The sequence below is a fragment of the Vicugna pacos genome, chromosome 2, assembly GCF_048564905.1.
Source record: "Vicugna pacos chromosome 2, VicPac4, whole genome shotgun sequence".
NCBI lineage: Eukaryota > Metazoa > Chordata > Mammalia > Artiodactyla > Camelidae > Vicugna > Vicugna pacos.
The window spans coordinates 82,212,497-82,233,876 of NC_132988.1; the positions used below are offsets into that span (position 1 = coordinate 82,212,497).

Sequence of the window (21,380 nt, forward strand, 5' to 3'; positions counted from 1 at the left end):
TGCTTTCAAACATCATACCACTCTCCCAACTCACATAGGCCCTCTGGTTTATTACCATGATAGTTTCAAATACAGGAAGGGGCTGCTGGTTGTTCACAGAGTAATTAACCACATAGTCTTTTAAAATATAGGGCCGGTCCCCTACCCTAGACTGCCTTGTCAAGATTCTGATTCAGTGAATATAGGGCACCACCAATGTGCGGTATTCTGTAAGGATGCCACTAGTGTCTGTTTCACATCCCTGGTTAAGAATGGCTGATTTATTCCACTAAAACATTTAGTTTTACATTACCTGAATACATCCTATCAAAGCATAACTAAGGTGTGCTAAGGAGAGGTAGAAGAAAAGCATCCTCTAATTCAGATGTTAAAAGGGGGAAAAGAACATACCGGTGTATGCTTATATACTCATCAAATATCTTTGTAAGAACATACTAGAAACTAGTGTAATAATATTATCCCCGGGAGGGGATGAATGGTCAGGGGACAGGGTTTTGAGGGAGAGACTTTTCACTGAACACCCCTCTGAATTTTGAACCACATAAATATATTATTTAATAATTTTAAAATTAAAAATGAAAATGAAAATTATTTTATGTAAGAGTAACCTCAAGAGGCTACTATGCAATCATTGTTGGCTGAAGGGTCAGAATACTGATTAAGTCAAAACCAAAATGTTATTTTAGGTGGTCACACTTTGGCATCCAAATGAATAATTCTGAACAACCCTCTTTAAGATATTAAAGGAATTACCTACAAATCTGTGTGTATCTCAGTCTACAGGATCCAGTCTTCTTCCATACTGAGTATGTAAATGAGTCCTGTCAAAGCTCTAACTCAGTAACATCTGGCCTCAGGATTCTGTAGGCCAAGGGCCCATCCTCCTGCCATGCGACATGTAACACCTTCATGTTTAGACTGTTTCTTCAAGTATTTGAACAAAACCAGAGCTGTCCTCTGGAACCTCACCTTCCTGCTGCTGTCTTCCTCCAAAACCAAGAGCGCACCTACAAGACGAGGTAAGAATGCAAACCTGGCTCTTCAGTTTTCACAACAAAGCATCATTTTGCCATCTACACACCTAGTAACCTGAGCGAGAGCTGTTTGTCAGTGAAAACACCTGACGGGCTTCTGTGGTCTGAAGTCTCTGTCATCAGTCCCTGTCAAAAGCAGCCACGCCCCTGCAGGGAACAGAGGCGCTGTGCTTGGGGGCACGACCGACACCGCGTTCCTCCCAGTGCAGGGAACGGACGTGGAATCGTGGGAAGATTTGGGGCCGGAAGCCAATTGCACAAAGCACAGAATTTCTTCCAAGTCACAAGTTTTACATTTAAGAATGCCCCCAAATTTTATATTCTACTCTGCGATGAGTCTTGTTTTAGTAGAGAAATGTTTCAGTATAGAAAATGTAAATTCCAAGCTCTTCTCTCTGAATATTTCCTTCCCAAATCTCTTAAAATTTATTGATATTTATTATATAGTTTGCAGCTGTCCCATCATACCGCCCTAGTTAAAAACCTGGATAATTTGAGAATGATGCTTTTAAGTCCTATTTTAAATAAAGTCATAAAAAAGCTATAAAACATAGTTCTCAGTAACTAAGAGATAATTTATCTTTTTATCATGCAATGTACTGTGGTACACTACAATTGTTTTACACAATTTTATCATTCCAAAAGTAAATGACTTTCCTCCACACACGTGTGCACGCACACACACACACTGCCCACAGTAGGTTATAAATCATAGTTTTTGTGGTACCTCACTGACCCTGGAGTACATCAAGGTATTCAATAAGTTGATGACTGATCTCAAGCTAAAAGAGATACTCAAAAAGTATTCTGCTACATTAAAAATTATTGATTATCAGTTGGAATTTAATGAATCAAGAGAACTCACTATTAATATTAGAACAGGGGATTTCAGCACTTAAAACTAGGAATCATTCCAGATCATTAGGCACATGAAAAAATGTTCAATATCACTAATTATCAGAGAAATGCAAATCAAAACTACAATGAGGTATCACCTCACACCAGTCAGAATGGCCATCATTCAAAAGTCCACAAATGACAAATGCTGGAGAGGCTGTGGAGAAAAGGGAACCCTCCTACACTGCTGGTGGGAATGCAGTTTGGTGTAGCCACTGTGGAAAACAGTATGGAGATTCCTCAAAAGACTAGGAATAGACTTACCGTATGACCCAGTCATCCTGCTCCTGGGCATATATCCAGAAGGAACCCTACTTCAATAAGACACCTACACCCCAATGTTCATAGCATCACTATTTACAATAGCCAAGACATGGAAACAGCCTAAATGTCCATCAACAGATGACTGGATAAAGAAGATGTGGTATATTTATACAATGGAATACTATTCAGCCATAAAAATGACAACATAACGCCATTTGCAGCAACATGGATGTCCCTGGAGAATGTCATTCTAAGTGAAGTAAGCCAGAAAGAGAAAGAAAAATACTATATGAGATTGTTCATATGTGGAATTTAAAAAAAAAGAACATAAATACAAAATAGAAACAAACTCATAGACATAGAATACAAGCTTGTAGTTGCCAAGGGGGCGGGGAGTGGGAAGGGACAGGCTGGGATTTCAAAATTTGTAGATACTGACAGGCATATGCAGAATAGATAAACAAGATTATACTGTATAGCACAGGGAAATATATACAAGATCTTGTGGTGGCTCACAGCGAAAAAGAATGTGACGATGAATATATGTATATTCACGTATAATTGAAAAATTGTGCTCTACCCTAGAAATTAACACAACATTGTAAACTGACTATAACTCAATAAAAAAAATGTTAAAAAAAATGGGCAGAAGAAAAAACAAACAAAAAAACCCAAAAAACCTAGAAATCGTTCCGAACTAGAAACCTCAGTAATTAAAGTGATAGCTCCATGACAAATTCATTTAATATTGTCAAAATAATGTTAAGCCGCCATAATGCTCTTAATGTCTTTTTATAAGGGCAAAATATATTACACCATAATTTGATGATCTAATTAAGGTGTTTTAGGGTATATGCTAGTAACACGTTATGACGTTATTCACACAAAAACCTTCTTCTGTAAAAACAATGGAATTAAAACATGACAGGACTCACCGTGCTTGGTCAAGTACTCGACTATGCTCCCCACTATAGCTGGGATGCCATTCTCAGTGAGGCCCTGCTGATGAAGGTCTTGGAGACTGACGCCAAATAACTTTTTGTAGGTGGAATTCTTCTGCTCGCTTTGTGGCACTGCCGCTATCTTTTTCATGTCTCCCTTCAGCCGAACTGCAGCTTTACTTTGCTTAAAACAGCGTAAGAAGAAAGAGCAGTCAGTCATATTTACCACAGGAGGTTGCATGGTTACAACAGAATCACCTGAATTAAAGTGTAAGCGTTTGGAGACATAGAGCAGTGGTCTTGACTTATTTTTACTTCAACTCAAATCAAAATCCCTCCTCTCTCTCTCAGGTTGCTCAGTGCTGAGAATGGCACACGCTGATATACTGGTTAAAAGGAGTGAAAAATAATGAGAAACCTAAAGCCACACTTAACCACACTTAAGTGTAGCTAAGAGAGGGAGCAATACACTGCAGTATCTTAGATATATTACTACAGTAACCGGGGGTGTGACTCACAACCTGGTTAACAGGAAAATAAAACATTTATAAGAACATTGAAACCCCACGCAGATCCTGAAAGAGTAAGATGTTTCCCAACATAAAAATTGATCTAGATGCCATTTTAAGGTAGCTTTAATTTGAAGGGTTAGAAAAAATACATATATATGTAGAGTGAACATTTATTTCTCTGACTTGATTATATCTGAATATCTCAATAAAATTTTGGCACATAAAATCAACTTAATTCTCATTGTAGTTCAAAATGTTATCATCTCTGAAAAAGCAATGTTTCAGGTAATCACTACTTTTAAAACTTCAACATATAATAAATAAAAAAACACAATTTACATTCAACTAATTCAAGTTATCACCACAGTGAAATCTCTATACAAATCTGTTTCTTCCGTTTAATAGAAAAATTCTCCCCAAGGAAGCAGTTTAAAAGATAAATTTTAATATGGTTCAATATAACTAAATAGGGATTTCTTTTTTAAAAAAGCGTATGTCCTATATAAAAGTGTATATCTTTAAATACTGAAAAGATGGCAAAATGTGAACAATTTTATCTGGGGAGAGAGGAAGCAGATTGGGGGAAATGTTCACTAATTAAAAAGTGTCAATATCATAAGTGCAGGCTCATGCAGCTGTTAAACAATCTAAAAGCAGGATCATTACCTTCATTGTATAGCTGAGGAAACAAAGATCAAAGAGTTAAGAAGTAATCTGGTAAAAGTCATGGAACTGGTCAGAAGACAGTCTCATCTGACCCTAAGTCTGTGTTTCTCTCCTTAACTTAGATTTATATTAAAGTGCAGTTTGTGTATAATTATAGTAACAGACTATGATAAATATTGTATGTGACACATGACAATTACACAAAGGTAATTCTATAATCTTGATTTTTAGTAAGGTCCCCATAATTTCAATTTGACCTTGAATTTTATAATCTACATAATCAGACCAACTTTTATAGACATATTTGCAGATTTTAATAGGTCATATTTGAAAGCCATATTTCCCTAGTGAGGATTCAGCAATGTAAAGTTAAAACATAGATTTAGTACCCATTAATACTACTAATAAGGCACAGTGTTAGCTACTACAGAGCAGTAGGGGCTAGAACTTATCATCTCTGTCACCAAGGAAGTCAAGTCAAACTTGTAACAACTACCATTTTTGTGTGTGTGAGTTTAAAAATCTATCCATCTCCTTCAAATGAACGAACAAATGGGAAGTTTCAGTCAACCAGGTCTGTCTGGTGAGTAAGCAGCCAAAAAGCAACCTGTAATAATGAAACTGAAAATGGTCTCAAGTGTGGCATTAAAGCCAGCTGACAGTATAAGGTTAAATTATACAAATTTTATCTTTTATTTCACCTTCTTACAGACACAATACAGCACAGTGGTTTAGAGCATGGACTGTGGAACCAGACTCCCTGTTTCAAATCCCATTCTGATCTTATTAGCTGTGTAACCCTGGACAAGTCACTTACACTCCGTGTGCCTCTGTTCCCCCATCTACGAAATGGGGATACCAGAGGTTCCTATCTCATATGAACATATGAGGCTGAAATGAGCTCGTACACGTAACAAGAATGAGACGAATGTCTGGAATACTCAGTAAGTACTGTTATCCTCATCACCATGCTTCTTCTAGGAAATTATTCTGATTTCTTCTCAAAAAATTGAGAGATACGCAACCACTCCTGTACTTAATGTCTGTGAGGACCAACCTGATGACTAATTATTCTCCATAGACCTCTAAATCTAACATATTTAGGTATGACTTTTGAAAGATAAAGATAAAATCATTTTGCACATTAGTATCAGAATTTCTCAAGTTTTTGCTAGAAATTTTCAAGGCTTTCTTAGAATTCTGTCTAAATGTCAGTTTAAAACCTAAATGAACAGTCTCTCTGCTGCTAGCCCTGTTCCTAATTTTGCCCTTCACTCGAGTACAGTCAATATGCTGTGTCTCCTGTTAACAGACAGTGTAAATAAGCACTCCTGGCACTATGGTTCAGTATTTTCAAGTCTGAGACATGTCATTAACCTCATACATCTTGAACTGATTGCAAATTAAACTACCTGTTTACTCAACATAGAGCCATATTACATAGGTAAGTTTATATGTAATCATAGTAATAAAGGAACATCTGACTATTGCTTTTAATTGGTAATCTAATTTAGGTTTACACTTTTTAAAAAGTAAATACTGTTTTAAAACAACCACAATGAAACAGACAGCTTTATTTTCAGAGACATCCAAATCAATTCTTCAGTGATGGGCTTAGAACAAATATAAAATATCCTTTATGGTAAGTACTAAGAAATATTCAATAGTTCCTTACTCATAAAAAAAAATAAAACTAAGGAAATGAAAAGCCATTTATGACAAATTCCATTTAAGCTGAAATTACTTTCTACCTTTATTCAATGTTAGATCATTCTCTTTATAAATGTGTCTGTGGAATTTCAGCTTCCCTTCAAACACACACTTAACTTTTCTTGATCTAATATAAGCTGAAAAATAAGTTACTAATTGAGGTATTCTGAGTCAATCTTAGCTTTGCATATATTCCTATTCATCACTTGAGTTTGAAAACTGGACTCTGTTTGCGTCTGTAAAAGCAATTTAGGTTCTCACATTAAAAGGCAGACAGGGAATCTTGGGAACAATCTGTAGGGGTCATTTAGTGCTTATAGTATCACTTGAGGAAAGGAAACCAGGACCCAAAAAGTTGCAGTGAACTCAGTGAGAAAGGGCTCAGCCCATGTCACCTAATTTTATATCAATATTCATTTTCATAATCAATGGTGACCTTGTTTTTCTATGCCTTTATTTATGATCAAAAATACTTAACTAGCTCACAAAATGCACACACCAGGACAGTAGTGGACATTTGTTGATTGGGGGCCACCTAGCCTCTATTTCTCCTTTTTCCTAGTGACAAATCCTGCCTGCCTTTGGGGGAATGACCACACCCTCAGTGTGCACAGCTCTGATGAGGTGACCACTCCAACCACTGCCCTGCCTTTAGGAAGGGCTGGGCTTGGGCACCCTAGCCCATCAGACCCTTCCTCCTGCAGACCACTGAAGCCTGAGCAGACTGTCACAAGGACAGAAACATAGTTGGAGTTAATTTATTCCAGCCACAGTGCTCTCACTGGATGGTTAGATTAACTAGCCAGTAGACTAACTCTTGCCAGCTGCATCACTGGAGCTGCTATGTATGGTCCTTTGGCTGCCCTCTCTGACACTGGTTCTCCAGCTGTTCCTTCCACATGGTGAGCTACTCCACAGCTTTCCAGTGAAGTTTCTTTGGTCTTAAGTTAGCCAGAATCATCCATTTCTGTTTGGTAGCAACACACACACACACACCACCCCCCTCCAACTGATAAAAGTGCCCTGGAAAAAGAAAAAAGAAATAATAATCATGAGTGGAGAGTAAACCAGGGTTTTAGAAAATAAGAGAAAATCAGAATGATAATGACAACTAACTTTTATGGAATGTTTACTGACTATATCAGTCACTTCAGATGGCTTCACTCATTAAATCCTAATAAAGACACACTGGAAAGGAAGATACGTTTGTGAACTCTGTTTCACAGAGCAGCCAAGTAATGTGCTCCAGGTGCTGTCAAAGATGTGATGTGGCCAGCAGTGACACAGGCAATCTGAGTCCAGAGGACACATGCTTAATGCTGTCTCCAAAAAGAAAGTGTTGAGAATCAACCACTATATATACAAAGATAAAAAACAAATTTCTTCTGTATAGCACAGTGAACTATATTCAATATCTTGTAATAACCTTTAATGAAAAAGAATATGAAAACAAACATACGTATATATGCGTGACTGGGACATTCTGCTGTACACCAGAAATCCATACATTGTAACTGACTATATTTCAATTAAAAAAAGCTTATACTGGGAAAGCTCACTTGCTAAAGATAAAACAAAATTATTATTCTTATAGTAGAGGAAAATAGGATTATTTATATGTTTCTTGGTCTCCTTAAGATATGCTCAGAAGCAACATCACTATTTTTGATATTAGAATCCACACAGAGAAGGCTTTTATCAGTAGGACGCATTTCAGAAGTCTTGAGTTTTTATAATAGCCAACATTTACTGAGTGCTGATTTTGTGCCAGACTCTACTGTAAGGGCTTTAAAATTAAAACCTCAAAATTTCAAAACAAACTTATCAGTAGGTACTTTTACTATTCCAATCTGGACAAGAAAATTAAGGCACGAAGAAAAAGAAACTTGTCTCATACAGTTGGAGAGCCAGAATATAATACCGCACTGCTCTGGCTCTAACATATGAGCTCGGAACCCTGAAAGACTTTGGTATTTACAGAAACTTTAATGTAAGTGGTTCTGTGAAGCCCCGAGGGGGACAATACTACATACAGCACTCTATTTACAGAGCTTAATACAAAAATCGATTTTAGACTACTGAATTCAACTGCCTGTTTTTCCTTAAGGCAATCCTCCAAGAATTTAAGTACCACAAGGTTAAGGCAGTTTGAAGGACAATCAGGCTACACTGCTAGTTAAATTCAGACCTGTGCACTTGAAAACTCTTTGCAAACGGGGCTAGGACTAATACAGCTAAGCAGGGTGTGGAAGCAGAACAGATGCTCCACACCAAATAAAAGGGGTGCACGGAAAGTACAAGATAAGCCCGAGACATCTTGCTCTAGAAGGCAAGGAAATGCTTAAGGACTAATGGGGTGTGTCAAAAAGACCTGTGGGCCAACTGACACAGTTCCTATCGGCCAAGTTTAGGTCAGCTGGAGCACCACGAGTAAGAACTGTAAATGATTACCACATCCGGTATAAACACAAATCCCGGAATCAACAGTGATCCTAGGAAGAGTGAGGGAAATGGGTTAAAAAAGTAAAAGTCCTCTTTACAGAACATGCTGCAGCTAAATATAGAAGGAACAACAGAATTAGAAAATGAGCATTTTCAACTAATCATTTAACAAACAATTTTGCCAAGGATTGTCAGTGGATGCTAAAGCAGGTGAAAAGTTGTTGGAGAACAGGATTTTCAGAGTCTCAAAGATCACACAGTATTTGCAAAGGGAAAAAAAAATTTACCTTTACACTTGATATCTCTGAGGACTCAGCTTAACTCAAAAGATTAAATTTATCATCACTCATCATGATGAGTTGACATTATGTGCTCCTGATGTGATGCAACATGCAGAAAACATCATTTATAAAATATTCTTGCCAAAAATGTTTAAGCTGATGCTCATCTAGCCTCTAAATCTAACAGTTTACATGAAGTTCAGGAGCTAAAAGAACAAGTTAAATGACAGTGAGGAAACAGACAAATTAGGAATCAGGGCCATTCTAACAGACAACTAGCCTGGAATTTTTGAAACACTAATGTCATGAGGAAAAGACTAGTTCTAGATTTCAAAGAAATTACACAAGCTTCAAATGTAATATATGAATATTGACTGGTTCCTGGCTGAAAAATAGAAGAAAAAAGTAGCCAATTTTCCATGGGACAACTACGGAAATTTGAATATGTGTTGTACATTAGATGGAATTACTATAAAGGTGGATTCTGCAGAAGCAGAGTTTGTGGCTGGGCACTTATGGAGGAGAGGCTGACACCTAAGCCAATTGTTGGTGCTCCCACAGCAGGTGTACCTTTGACGAGCTTTGAGGGCATGCACTTTGGGAGTACACACAAGCCAGAGGTGGAACTAAGGCCGAGCAGTTTATTGGTGCTCCCACAGCAGAGGCGGGTCGGGGAACAGCTACAGCAGCAGTGATTTTCATGAGCCCCACACACCAGGTGGTGGGTGGCATCAGTCTCATGACCTGCTAACAGCTCCTAGGAAGAACACACAGCAACCCCTTTTCCAGAGAAGTCTTCCAGTCCTGCCCACCTCACATCGCTACTTAGAACCACATGATGACACCTACTCCAACAACTGGAGGGCAGACCCTGCCCTCAACAGGACTGTGACAACCACATAGCAAAGAGAAGGCCCCATTCAACATCCAGCACAGGCTCTGGTCACCATTACACCAAACACACCCTATCAAGAGAACAACAGCCAGTACACTGAGGGAAGATGTGGCAGGCATCCGTAACAAAAACAGCCCTCACACCAAAAATATTGGACTCACACATTGCACAGGGATGCTCCCATATAAAACCAGCCCTTCAAGACCAAAGTAGGTAATTGTTTCTCCTAAATTCATAAAGCCAGTGAAATAGAGGAAAAATGAAAAAGCAGAGGAATTACTCCCAGTTAAAACAATGAGAGAAATCCCCTGAAAGAACAATGAAACAGATCTCTCTGGTCTCCCAGGCCCCAACTTCAAAAAGGAGGTAATAAAAATGCTAAAGGAATTAAGAAAGATGATCTATAGAAATGCAGATCACTGTAATAAGGAACTAGAAACTATAAAGAGAAACCAATTAATGCACAAGATGAAAAAATGATCTGGAAGATGGAGTAATAGAAATAACCCACTCAGAACAGCAGACAAAATGACAAATGAAAAAAATGCAAAGAAAGCAACACATGAGACCTATGAGATAATATGCATAGATTGTCATGCTTTATAGGGATTCCAGAAGGAGAAGGGAAAAGGAAATCAAAAATGTATTTGAAGAAATTATGGCTGAAAACTTTCCAAACCTAAAGAAGGAAACAGATAACCAGGTACAGGAAGCACAAAGGGCCCAAACAAGATGAACCCAAACAGACCTATACCAAGGCATATCATAATTAAAGTGGCAAAACTTACAGATAAAGAGAGAATTTTAAAGGCAGCAAGAGAAAAAGTCATTTACAAGGGAACCCCCATAAGGTTATCAGCTTGTATCTCTGCAGAATCTTTGCAGGACAGAAGGGAATGGCCATGATACATTCAAATTCCTGAAAGGGAAAAACCTGCAACCTAGAATAATCTACCCAGAAAGATTATCATTTAGAATAGAAGGAGAGGTAAAGAATTTCTCAGATGAGCAAAAACTAAAAGAATTAAGTAATACTAAATTTACCCTAAGAGAATACTGGAAGATCTTCTTTACAAAGAAAAGCAGCAAGAATCTACAGAAAAGGGAAAGTCACAATAGGAAATGCAAATATATAAAAGGATTGAAATCACTTAAAAAGCCAGCATGCAGATTAAAAATAAAAAATGTAAAAGCAATTATAACCACAGCAAATAGTAAAAGTGTAAGCATGAAGATGTAAAATAAGACATCAAAATCACAAAATGTGGAAGGAGGGGAGTATAAAAATGTAGATCTTTTAGAATGTATTTTAATTTTTATGACTATCAGTTTAAAGAAAGTAGATATAGTTATGGGTCAATATACTTGAACTCCATGGTAACCACAAATCAAAACCATAACACAGATTCACAAAACCCACAAAGAAAGGAACTCAAGAACACTACAAAAGTAAATCAAGCCACAAAAGGAAAAGCACAAAGAAGAAATGAAGAAAAAGTACAAAGACAATTGGGAAACAATGATTAAAATGGCAATAAGTACATTTCTATCAATAATTATTTTAAATGTCAATGGACTAAATGCATGGATCAAAAGACAATGGCAGACTGGATTAAAACAACAAGAACCTGCAATATGCTGCCTACAAGAGACTCAGTTCAGCATAAAAGACATAGACTGGAGTAAGGAGATGGAAAAAGATATTTCATGCAAATGGAAAAAAAACAAGAAAGTGGGGAAAGAAATACTCTTATCAGACAAAAGAGACTAAGACAAAGGTCATAAGACAAAGAAGGGCAATATATAATGAGATAAGGGGATCAATCCAAGATGAGGATATTACACATGTTATCATATACTCAACCAATACAGGAGCATCTAAATATTTAAAGCAAATACTAACAGACATAAAGTGAGAAACTGACAATAATACGATAAATAGTAGGAGATCTTAACACCTCATTGACATCAATGGACAGATCATCCAGACAGAACATCAGTAACACAACAGAGGTCCTAAATGACACAACAGGCCAATTGGACTTCATTGGTATCTACAGGACACGACCTCCAAAAAATACATATTCTTTTCAAGCACACATGGAACATTCTCTAGGACAGACTACATACTAGGTCACAAAACAAACCTCAACAAATTTAAGTAGAAATTATTTCAAACATTTTTTCTGACCACAACAGTGTAAAACTAGAAAACAACAACAGGAAAAGAAATGGGAGGAGAACAGACACATGGAGACTAAACAACATGCTACTAAAAAACCAATAAGTCAAAAAAGAATCCTGAAAATACCTTGATACAAACAACAATGAAAACAGAACTTTACAAAATCTATGACACAGCAAAAGCAGTTCTAAGAGGGAAGTTCATAGCAATATAGGCTTTCCTCAAACAAGAAAAAGCTCAAATAAACAACCTAACCTATCACCTAAAAGAATTAGAAAAAGAACAAAAAACTCAGAGTCAGCATAAAGAAGGAAATAAAAGTCAGAGAAGAAATGGAGATTTAAAAACAGAAAAAAAGCAATAAAACCAAGAGCAGGCTTTCCCAAAAGATAAACAAAATCAACAGGCCTTTAGCTGGGCTCACCAAGAAGAAAAGAGGACCCAAATAAGTAAGAAGTGAAAGAGCAGACATAACAACCAACACACACACACACACAAATCCTAAGAGAATACCATGAACATTTATACACTGAGAAACTGGACAACCTAGAAGAAATGGACAAGTTTCTAGAAATATACAGCCTGTCAAGAATGAGTCAAGAAGAAACAGATAGTTTAAACAGACTAATCACTGAAAGTGAAGTAGAATCTCTAATTGGAAAAAAAAATATCCCTGGAAACAAAAGTCCAGGACTGGATGGCTTCACTGGGGATTCCTACCAAACACACAAAGAATTTGTACCTATCCTTCTCAAACTCTTCCAAAAAGATTGAAGAGAAAGGAACGTTCCCAAAATCATTCAATGAAGCCACCATCACCTTGATCACCTTGATAACGAAATATAAAAAAGTAAAATTATAGGCCAGTATCTTTGATGAATACAGACGCAAATGATCTCAACAAAATACCAGCAAACTGAACTGAACAATACAAAAAAAGATGATACACCATGGTCAAGTTGGATTCATTCCAGGGTCACAAGGATGGTTCAGCATAGGCAAATTAAAGTGATATATCACATTTTAAAAAAGGAAAGACAGAAACCACATGATCATCTCAACCAACAGAGAACAAGCATTTGACAAAATTCAACACTCATTCAGGATAAAAAGTCACCAAAGTAGGTGTAGAGGGAACACCTCAAGATGATAAAGGCCATTTACAGCAAATCCACAGCCAAACATAATACTCAGTGATGAAAAACTAAAAGCCTTACTGCTAAATTCAGGCACAAGACAAGGACGCCTACTTTCACCACTTCTTTTCAACACAGTATTGGAAGTCTTAGCCAAGGCAATCAGACAAGAAAAGTAAAAGGAATCCAAATTTAAAAGGAAGGGGTAAAGCTGTCACTATTTGCAGATGACATGATATTCTATATTAAGAACCCTAAAGCCTCCACATAAAAACTGCTAGAACTAATAATCCGGCAAGGTAGCAGGATACAGGATTAATACACAGAAATTTAGTGTGTTTCCTTACACTAAGAATAAAACATCAAGAAGACAGTCTCTTCAGTAAGTTGTACTGGGAAAATTAGATAGCCACATATAAATCAATGAAGTTAGAATACTCCCTTCACAGCATACACAAAAATAAACTCAAAATGTCTTAAAGACTTAAATATAAGACATGACACCATGAAACTCCTAGAAGAGAACATAGGCAAAACATTCACATAAATCGAAGCAATATTTTCTCAGAAATATTTCCTTAGATCAGTCTCCCAAGGCAAAAGAAATAAAAGCAAAAATAAACAAATGGGACCTAATCAAACTTATAAGCTTTTGCACAGCAAAGGAAACCATAAACAAACAAAAAAAATCCTATAGACTGGGAGAAAATATTTGCAAACAATGTGACTAACAAGGGCCTAATTTCTAAAATATATAAACAGTTCATACATCTCAACATCAAACAAACAATCCAGTATGAACTTGTTGTTTATCTGTTATATATATATATTAGTATCTGAAAAAGAATATGAAATGAATATATGCATGTTCATGTATGACTGAAGCATTATGTTGTACACCAGAAACTGACACAACATTGTAAACTGACTATGCTTCAATTAAAAAAAAAATCATACAATGGGAAAAAAAACCCAATTCAATCAAAAAATGAACTGACAACCTAAATAGATATTTCTCAAAAAAAGATACCCAGGTGGACAAAAGGCACAAGAAAAGATGCTCAGCATCTCTAATTACCAGAAAAACGCAAACAAAAACTTCACATCTGTCAGAATGTCCATCATCAAAAAGTCTACTAATAATAGATGCTGGAGAGGGTGTGGAGAAAGGAACCCTTGTACACTGTTGAGGGGAATGTAAATTGGTACAGCCACTATGGAAAACAACATGAGATTCCTTAAAAAACTAAGAAGAGAGCTACCATGTTATCCAGCAATTCCACTCCTGGGCATATAGCCAGAAAAAATAAAAACTCTAATTAAAAAAGATACATGTACCCTAATGTTCACAGCAGCACTGTAATAGCCAAGATACGGAAACAATCCAAGTGCCCATCCAAAGATAACTGGCTAAAGAAGGTGTGATATACATACACACACAATGACTGGATTACTCAGTCACAAAAAAGAATGAAATATTGCCATCTGTAGCAACATATTTGGACCTAGAGAATATTATGCTTAGTAAAGTAAGTCAGACAGAGAAAGACAAATATAATATATCACTTACACATGGTATCTAAAAAATAATACAATGACTCTATATATAAAACAGACTCACAGACATAGAAAACAAACTTACGGTTACCAAAGAGGGAGGGAGGAACAAATTAGGATTATGAGGTTAAGAGATACAAACTACTACCCATAACATAGATGAGGAACAGGGGTTTACTGTATAGCACAGGAATTATATTCAATATCTTGTAACAATCTATAATGGAATATAATCTGTAAAAACCTAAATCACTATGCTGTACACCTAAAATTAACACAATATTGTCAATCAGCTATACTTTAATAAAAACACTTTTTTAAATGATGAAGAAATAGAGACCTCCCAAAGAGATTCCTTGCTAACAAAGAGTAACATCATTTTTCATAATTAGGAGGGAAAGGTATATTTTCTCTTCAAACTACAATTAGAAAATTAACAATAACAGTTGTAGGCTTATTCTTAGATGTGGACAACTCCGTTAGCCTGGATAGGGCTGCAGCACTGGGAAAGCACTCCATTGGAAAACAGGGTAACTGGGCTTGAACCCTGGTTTTCCTACTGACTTGGACATTTTCACTAGGAATGTCATTCTCTTTGGTCAAGTGTGAAGCTTAGGAAAGGGGCAAACGCAACCCTGGACGACATATGTTCTTTGTCCAGCCACACAGCTAAGTCAAGCTTATGCGTCACCAGGAGGACAATACTGCAGTCAGGGCCCCTCACGTTCAACCTGCTGACCTTAGAGACGTTTTCATCTATACCAACACTGGGTCCTTGTCATTTAAAATGCAATAGTACCACCTACTTTAAAGTGTTATGAGAGTTTAAACATTATTTAAAATAATGTAGAAGGTATGAGATTTTAAAACAACGTAGAAAGTATGTAAAAGCATCTATCACAGAATCAGAAGACACTCTATGCTGAAAAATGATTAAGAATTTATTTGCGGTAACAAATTCTTTCAAAGGACACTGTGGAAGAGTTGGCAGTTGCCTAGCGATGGGTAATTTTCCTCTTCTCTCTTAACAACAGAACTCTGATTTTGTTGGAGGGTCAGGAGCAAAGTGCTGAGTTGAAATATACCCACCTTCCCTGTAGCATCATATCCTTGAAGATACGGGTGACTACGTTTCTAAGTTTGGCCAATGAGATGTAAGCAGAAGTTGTTAACAGGACCACCAGAAAAACTGCTTTAAAAGGAGGCCAACTCATTTTTTTTCCCTATATTCCTGTTTTCTGCTTAGATCACAGCTGTAATGCCTGGGAGCCAGCCTGTGACTATGTAGCAGTCCAGAAGCTAGAAGCTAAGCTCTAAGGACAGTAAAATAGGAGGGAGAAAAGGTGGGGGTGGGGGGGAGGCTCACAACCTGATAACATCACAGAATCAGCCTGGAATATCCATCTCTGGACTTCTTTTATATGAGAGAAAAAAAATCAGTTTCAAATAACGCTCTGTTAGAAAGTCAGCAATTATTTATTGAACATATTGTTAGGTCAAGAAAATCACAAGTTTCGAATAAATCAGTTTTTCCAAATCTAGCTCATTAACTTAAAAAACCCAAAGCACTTTTTGGATATCTTATTCGTTGCCCTTACACAGATTATCAATGTGCATTGTAGAGCTAAACAACAGTTCTTAACCTGGAATCCACGGATCAGGAATCCTTAAAATACATGAAACATCAAATTTTTAGAAATCATATTCTCAAGAGGTCTATGATCTGAAAAATTTAGATCTAAGAATCTTTAGACATCAATAGAAAAGTTAGGTTTAATTAAAATTTTAAAACATAACTCATTTCTCTATCCAAACACTTAAAATACCTCGAATCACTGTGTATCTCATGTCAACTAATTTCCACCACAGACTAGAAAAGATTAAAGAATCCTTATTACCTAGTATTATTGGAATGTTAAACTATTAAGAACAAACCCAATAAAAACCTTCTGAATGTTCTCACTTCTCTTTCTGAAACCACACAGATTAAGATGAATAAAAGTCAATCAACAGAAGGCAGAAAAGTTAGAGACTTCAGTTGTGTATTACTGCTGCGAAAGGTAAAGACAGGGCAGAAAACATAGAGCAGACATCACACCAGCACTATGGGGAGTCTGGAGAGGACCAGCAGGAGCCCAGACATGCAAGCTCTTTAAAAGCACCTACAAATATTTATTACTTTAAAGACAAAGCACATGGTGAGAGGGAGCTCAACAAGGCTCACCTGCTTAGAGGAAGAGGCGAAAGACAAAACACAAAGTACCCACAGGGATCCCAACAGGTGGCTACCAGGAAGCACAAGAAAAATACGCCCCCAATAGTGAGTGCATCACCTTGGAGGGCAATTTTGTGAAGAAAAGGCAGCAGAGCTCTCCTGACCCAGGTTAGTTTCAGAGACGTGAAGGAGAGATGGGCGAACACAAGGGCCACATTTAAGAAAATAGTCCTTTGGCAGCAAGAGAGGAGGCAGTCCCAGGGCTGTAAAACTTGAAAAGCTACCCTGGCCTCTCATCACTATACCCCACAGGAACCTCTTGATACTGATATCACAAACACCAATCTCACTGAAATGTGAGGAAGAAAAATGGAACACGGCCAGCAACTAAACAGAGACAGTATTTTTTAAAAAGTATAAAAGATTATCGTGACTTTCTTGAAATAACTCATCAGAAAAATGTTGCCAAGAAACAGATGAAAACCATAACCTAACAAAAACAACAAAAGTTAACAAGGAAATGATATCAAAAGCACATGCAACAATGACAAAGATAAACTGGATTTCATTAAAATGAAAAACTTCGGTGCATCAAAAAAATTAACAAGAGTGAAAAGACAATCCACAGAATAGGAAAAAGTATTTGCAAATCATCTATCTGATACAGGTTTAATATCCAGAATACGTTTAAGAACACCTACAACTCAGTAACTACAACAACAAACCCATTTCAAAAATGGGTAAATGACTTAGAGACTTCTCCAAAGAAGACACACAAGTAGTTAATAAGCAAATAAAAAGATGCTCAATTTCAGTAGTCATTAGGGATACGCAAATCAAAACCAAAATTAGATATACTTCACATCCATTAAGATAGTTTTTATCAAAAAAAAAAATCCAGAAAGTGAGTGCTGGATGGGATGTGGAAAAACTGAAACTCTTATGCATTGCTGGTGATGATGTAAAATGATACAGCACCAAGGCAAACAGGTGGTTCCTCAAAAAGTTAAATTTAGGATTACCACATGATCCATCAATTACACGTCTGAGTATGTGCCCTAAAATCAGGAACTCAGATACCTGTATACCAACGTTCACAGCAGCACTATTCACAACAGCCAAAAGTAGAAAATAACCCAAATGCCCATCAACAGATGAAAACAAAATGTGGTGTATATACACAATGGAATATTGTTCAGTCTTGTAAAGGAATGAAATTCTCATAACATGATATAACATAGATGAACCCTGAAAATGTTATGCAAAGTGAAATAAGCCAGACACACAAAAAACCCAAAACTGTATGATTCTACTTGTACAAGGGACCTAGAATAGGCAAATTCATAAACAGAAAGTAGGAGAATGGTTCCAGGGGCTGGTGTGGGGAGGGAGGACGGGGAGTTATTGTTTAGCGGGTATAGAGTTGGAGATGATGAAAAGGTTTTAGAAATGGAAAATGGTAACAGTCACACAATACTGTGAATGTACTAAAGTCACTGAATTATAAACCTAAAAATAGTTAAAATGGTAAATTTTATGTCACATACATTTTACCACAATTTTTTTAAAGTTAATCAATCAATCACAATGATGAAAGGATACCACAAAACAGAAATACAAAAATTTAGGGAAGAGATAATCAGTCAAAAGGAGAACGTGAAATGGAGATCGGCAGAAATCAGCAAAGGAAGGAAAGGAGAAGACACAAACATTTCAGAAGTAAAGACTAAATTCTGATGAGCACAAAGGAGAAGAGAAACCACTGACAGCCCAGTAAGGGACATGGAAGACATAAATGAGGAAAGTAAACATAGTGAAACATTTAAAAAAATCTCAAGGATCTGATAGCTACAAAAAGCAGTTAAATAAACTCCAAAATATGGGTTACTGAAGTCCCCAAAGAAGAAAACCAAATAATATCTTGGAGTAGAATATTTAATGACTTAGAATATTTAATAAATTAGAATATTTAAAGATGTAATTCACAAAAACTTTGTTTAAATAGAAGCCCTGAATCTATGAATTGAAATGGCACATCATACCCAGAACAGTCCAACAAGATAGTTAAGGAAAGAAAACATAAGCCAAATGTAATAACCAATCAAGTTGTCCATCAACTATAAAAGCTACCGTTTGAATATACAAAGGCTAAAAGAATACTGTGCCCGTGACCCTTCCTTCCTTGAGAAAACCACCAGAGCACAAACTTAAACCAATTAATAAATGACTGGGGAGACTTTGATGAAAAGACTGGCAAAGACATTTGAAAAGGAAATTTTAAAAAGAAATTAAAATTTTTTATTTCAAAAAATTAAGAAGTAAAAATAAAAGTAAAAAATTTAAAGTATATCCATGTTATGTGAAGAAGGAATGAAGAAACTGAAACAATTACACCCAAAAGGGAAGGCTTCAGTTAAAACACTTCCAGGTTTTAGAAAAGCTGCCCTTTGGTTCAGAGGACAAAATCAAAGTGAATGGCCATTACCTGGAGATAGATTTGAAGATAAGTAAAGAAGAAATAATAGTTACTTCAAACAACAGTAGATTTTTGTGGGAGTTGGTGAAGTTCCTAGTAATCAAAGATAGGCAAAAACAATAATGATAGTATTTGTCATCCTTTCTACTTTTGGAGTGTTTTTTTTTTTAAAGAAAAGTAAATATTGGTAAGAAGAAAAGAGGTAGGACATAAAGTCGTTCACATTTCTGGAGGGCAATTTGGCAACACCCAAGAAAAACTGGGGCTTCTCTCCAGGCCGTCCTCTGAGCACAGAAGGGCAAGGAACAGTGAAGAAGATGCCTATCTTATGCAAATTGGAACCAAGATAGTTATAACATATTGTTAATTGGGGAAAAAAAAGAATGCTGCAAAACTAAGGTCAGGTATAAACTGTTTTTAGAACTATATATGCTCATAGAAAAAACTATAGGACCCTAAGCAAATATAGTACAGATTTGTTTTAGGGTTGTGGAATCATAGACGATACTTATTTTCTTCTTTTTAATTACTTGTATATCCTAAATTTTATATAACAGAAATGTATTACTATTATACCAAGAAAAATTAAAAAGTTTTTATAAAAAGTTATATTCTCTATATAAAAAAGAAGTCAGGACCGACTGCAGACTTCCAGTGATGATAGAGTAAAAGGGCCTGCAAATCTTCTCCTTAAAAAACAATACAAAACTGGGCAAAACTGTCAAAACAACCATTTCAGAGCTCTGGAAACTGACAGAAGGAAAAAAAAAAAAAAACACCAAAAAAAAAAAAACCTGAACACTTATTCATGAAAAACTGATGAAGTTTAGTTAAGAACAGTGGGAGTTTCGGCATGCTTACCTGGAACTGCTCCCAACCCCTCTGCCCTCAGACTGGGGAGGCACAGCAGTGCTAACACAGGGGGCCAACTGTGAAATCCAGCAGTACTGGTTTGGGCTGAATTGATTTAGAAGACTGGACAAAACCCTACACCCAGTGGATCATTTATCTGATAATGGACTTATATAAAAAGAACCCCTACAACTCAACAAGAACAAACAGCCCAATGAAGGAATAGGCAAAAGACATGAACAGACATTTAACCAGACGATATACAACAGGTAATGTGCACATGAAGATAAGCACACCATCATTAGTCATTAAGAAACTGAGACAGCGCTACAAAGTCGCTAGATTGGCTACAATAAGCAGAGTCCGACAGCACCATATGCTGGTGAGCATATGGAGAACCTGGAACTCTCATACACTGATAACAGAAGTGTCAAATGGTGCAACCATTTTGGACAACACTGGCAGTTTCTAAAAATGTTAAATATAAATTTACTCTGTGATGCAGCAATTCCACCCCTAGGTACCAACTTAAGAGAAATGAAAACACATGTAGACACAAAGACCTGAATATGCATGTTCAGAGCAGCATTATTTTCAACAGCCAAAACTGAAAACAAACCAAATGTCTATCAACTAGTGAATGGGCAAACAAAATGTGACATGAGAGAAAATTATTCTGTTATAATAAAAAGGAAGAAAACTGAGACCTACAACAGGGATGAACTTCAAAAATATTATGCTAGTAAAGAAGCCAGTCACAAAAGAACATATATTTTATGATTCCATTTATATCAAATGTCCAAAAAAGGCAAATATACAGAAATATCAAGTAAATGAGTGTTTGTCTGAAGTTAGGGGTGGTGGTGGGAATGTGAACTAACTGTATATGGGCACAAGGGAACTTACTGAAGTGATGAAGTGTTCTAAAACTACACAGTGGTGCTGTCTGCACAATCAGTAAATTTACTAAAAATCATATTGTACATTTTCAATGAGCATGTTTCATGATATGTAAATTATACCTCAAAAGACCAGTTTAAAAAAATAGAAAGCAGGTGCTTGGTAATGTCCTGCCAAAATAAGACTGTCAGTAGAAGGAATATACTGAATATTAATTTGCTTTTAGAAACATCCCACATTCTTCATGATAATTGCACACTTTATCCATCTACAATAATTCTAGATGAAATCAGTAAATTCTGGGGTAGCTTCCTTTGAAGTGACTGCTGCTATACCAATGTATAAAAAACCTGAAAGCACAGAAACATTCCTGTGCTTAGAATTCCTTGGTTATTTTGGAAAAGGAGTACAAGCTCT

At 36.4% G+C, this 21,380-nt stretch overlaps 1 protein-coding gene across 1 annotated transcript in view; it reads right to left on the reverse strand.

Annotated features, from left to right (window-relative positions):
- The window catches only part of FAM13A (family with sequence similarity 13 member A), a 265,769-nt gene that overhangs the window by 237,977 nt on the left and 6,412 nt on the right, over positions 1-21,380 (reverse strand). The window contains 1 exon segment of the mRNA XM_015250473.3: positions 3,131-3,320. Coding sequence (XP_015105959.2) covers positions 3,131-3,320 — 190 coding nt within the window.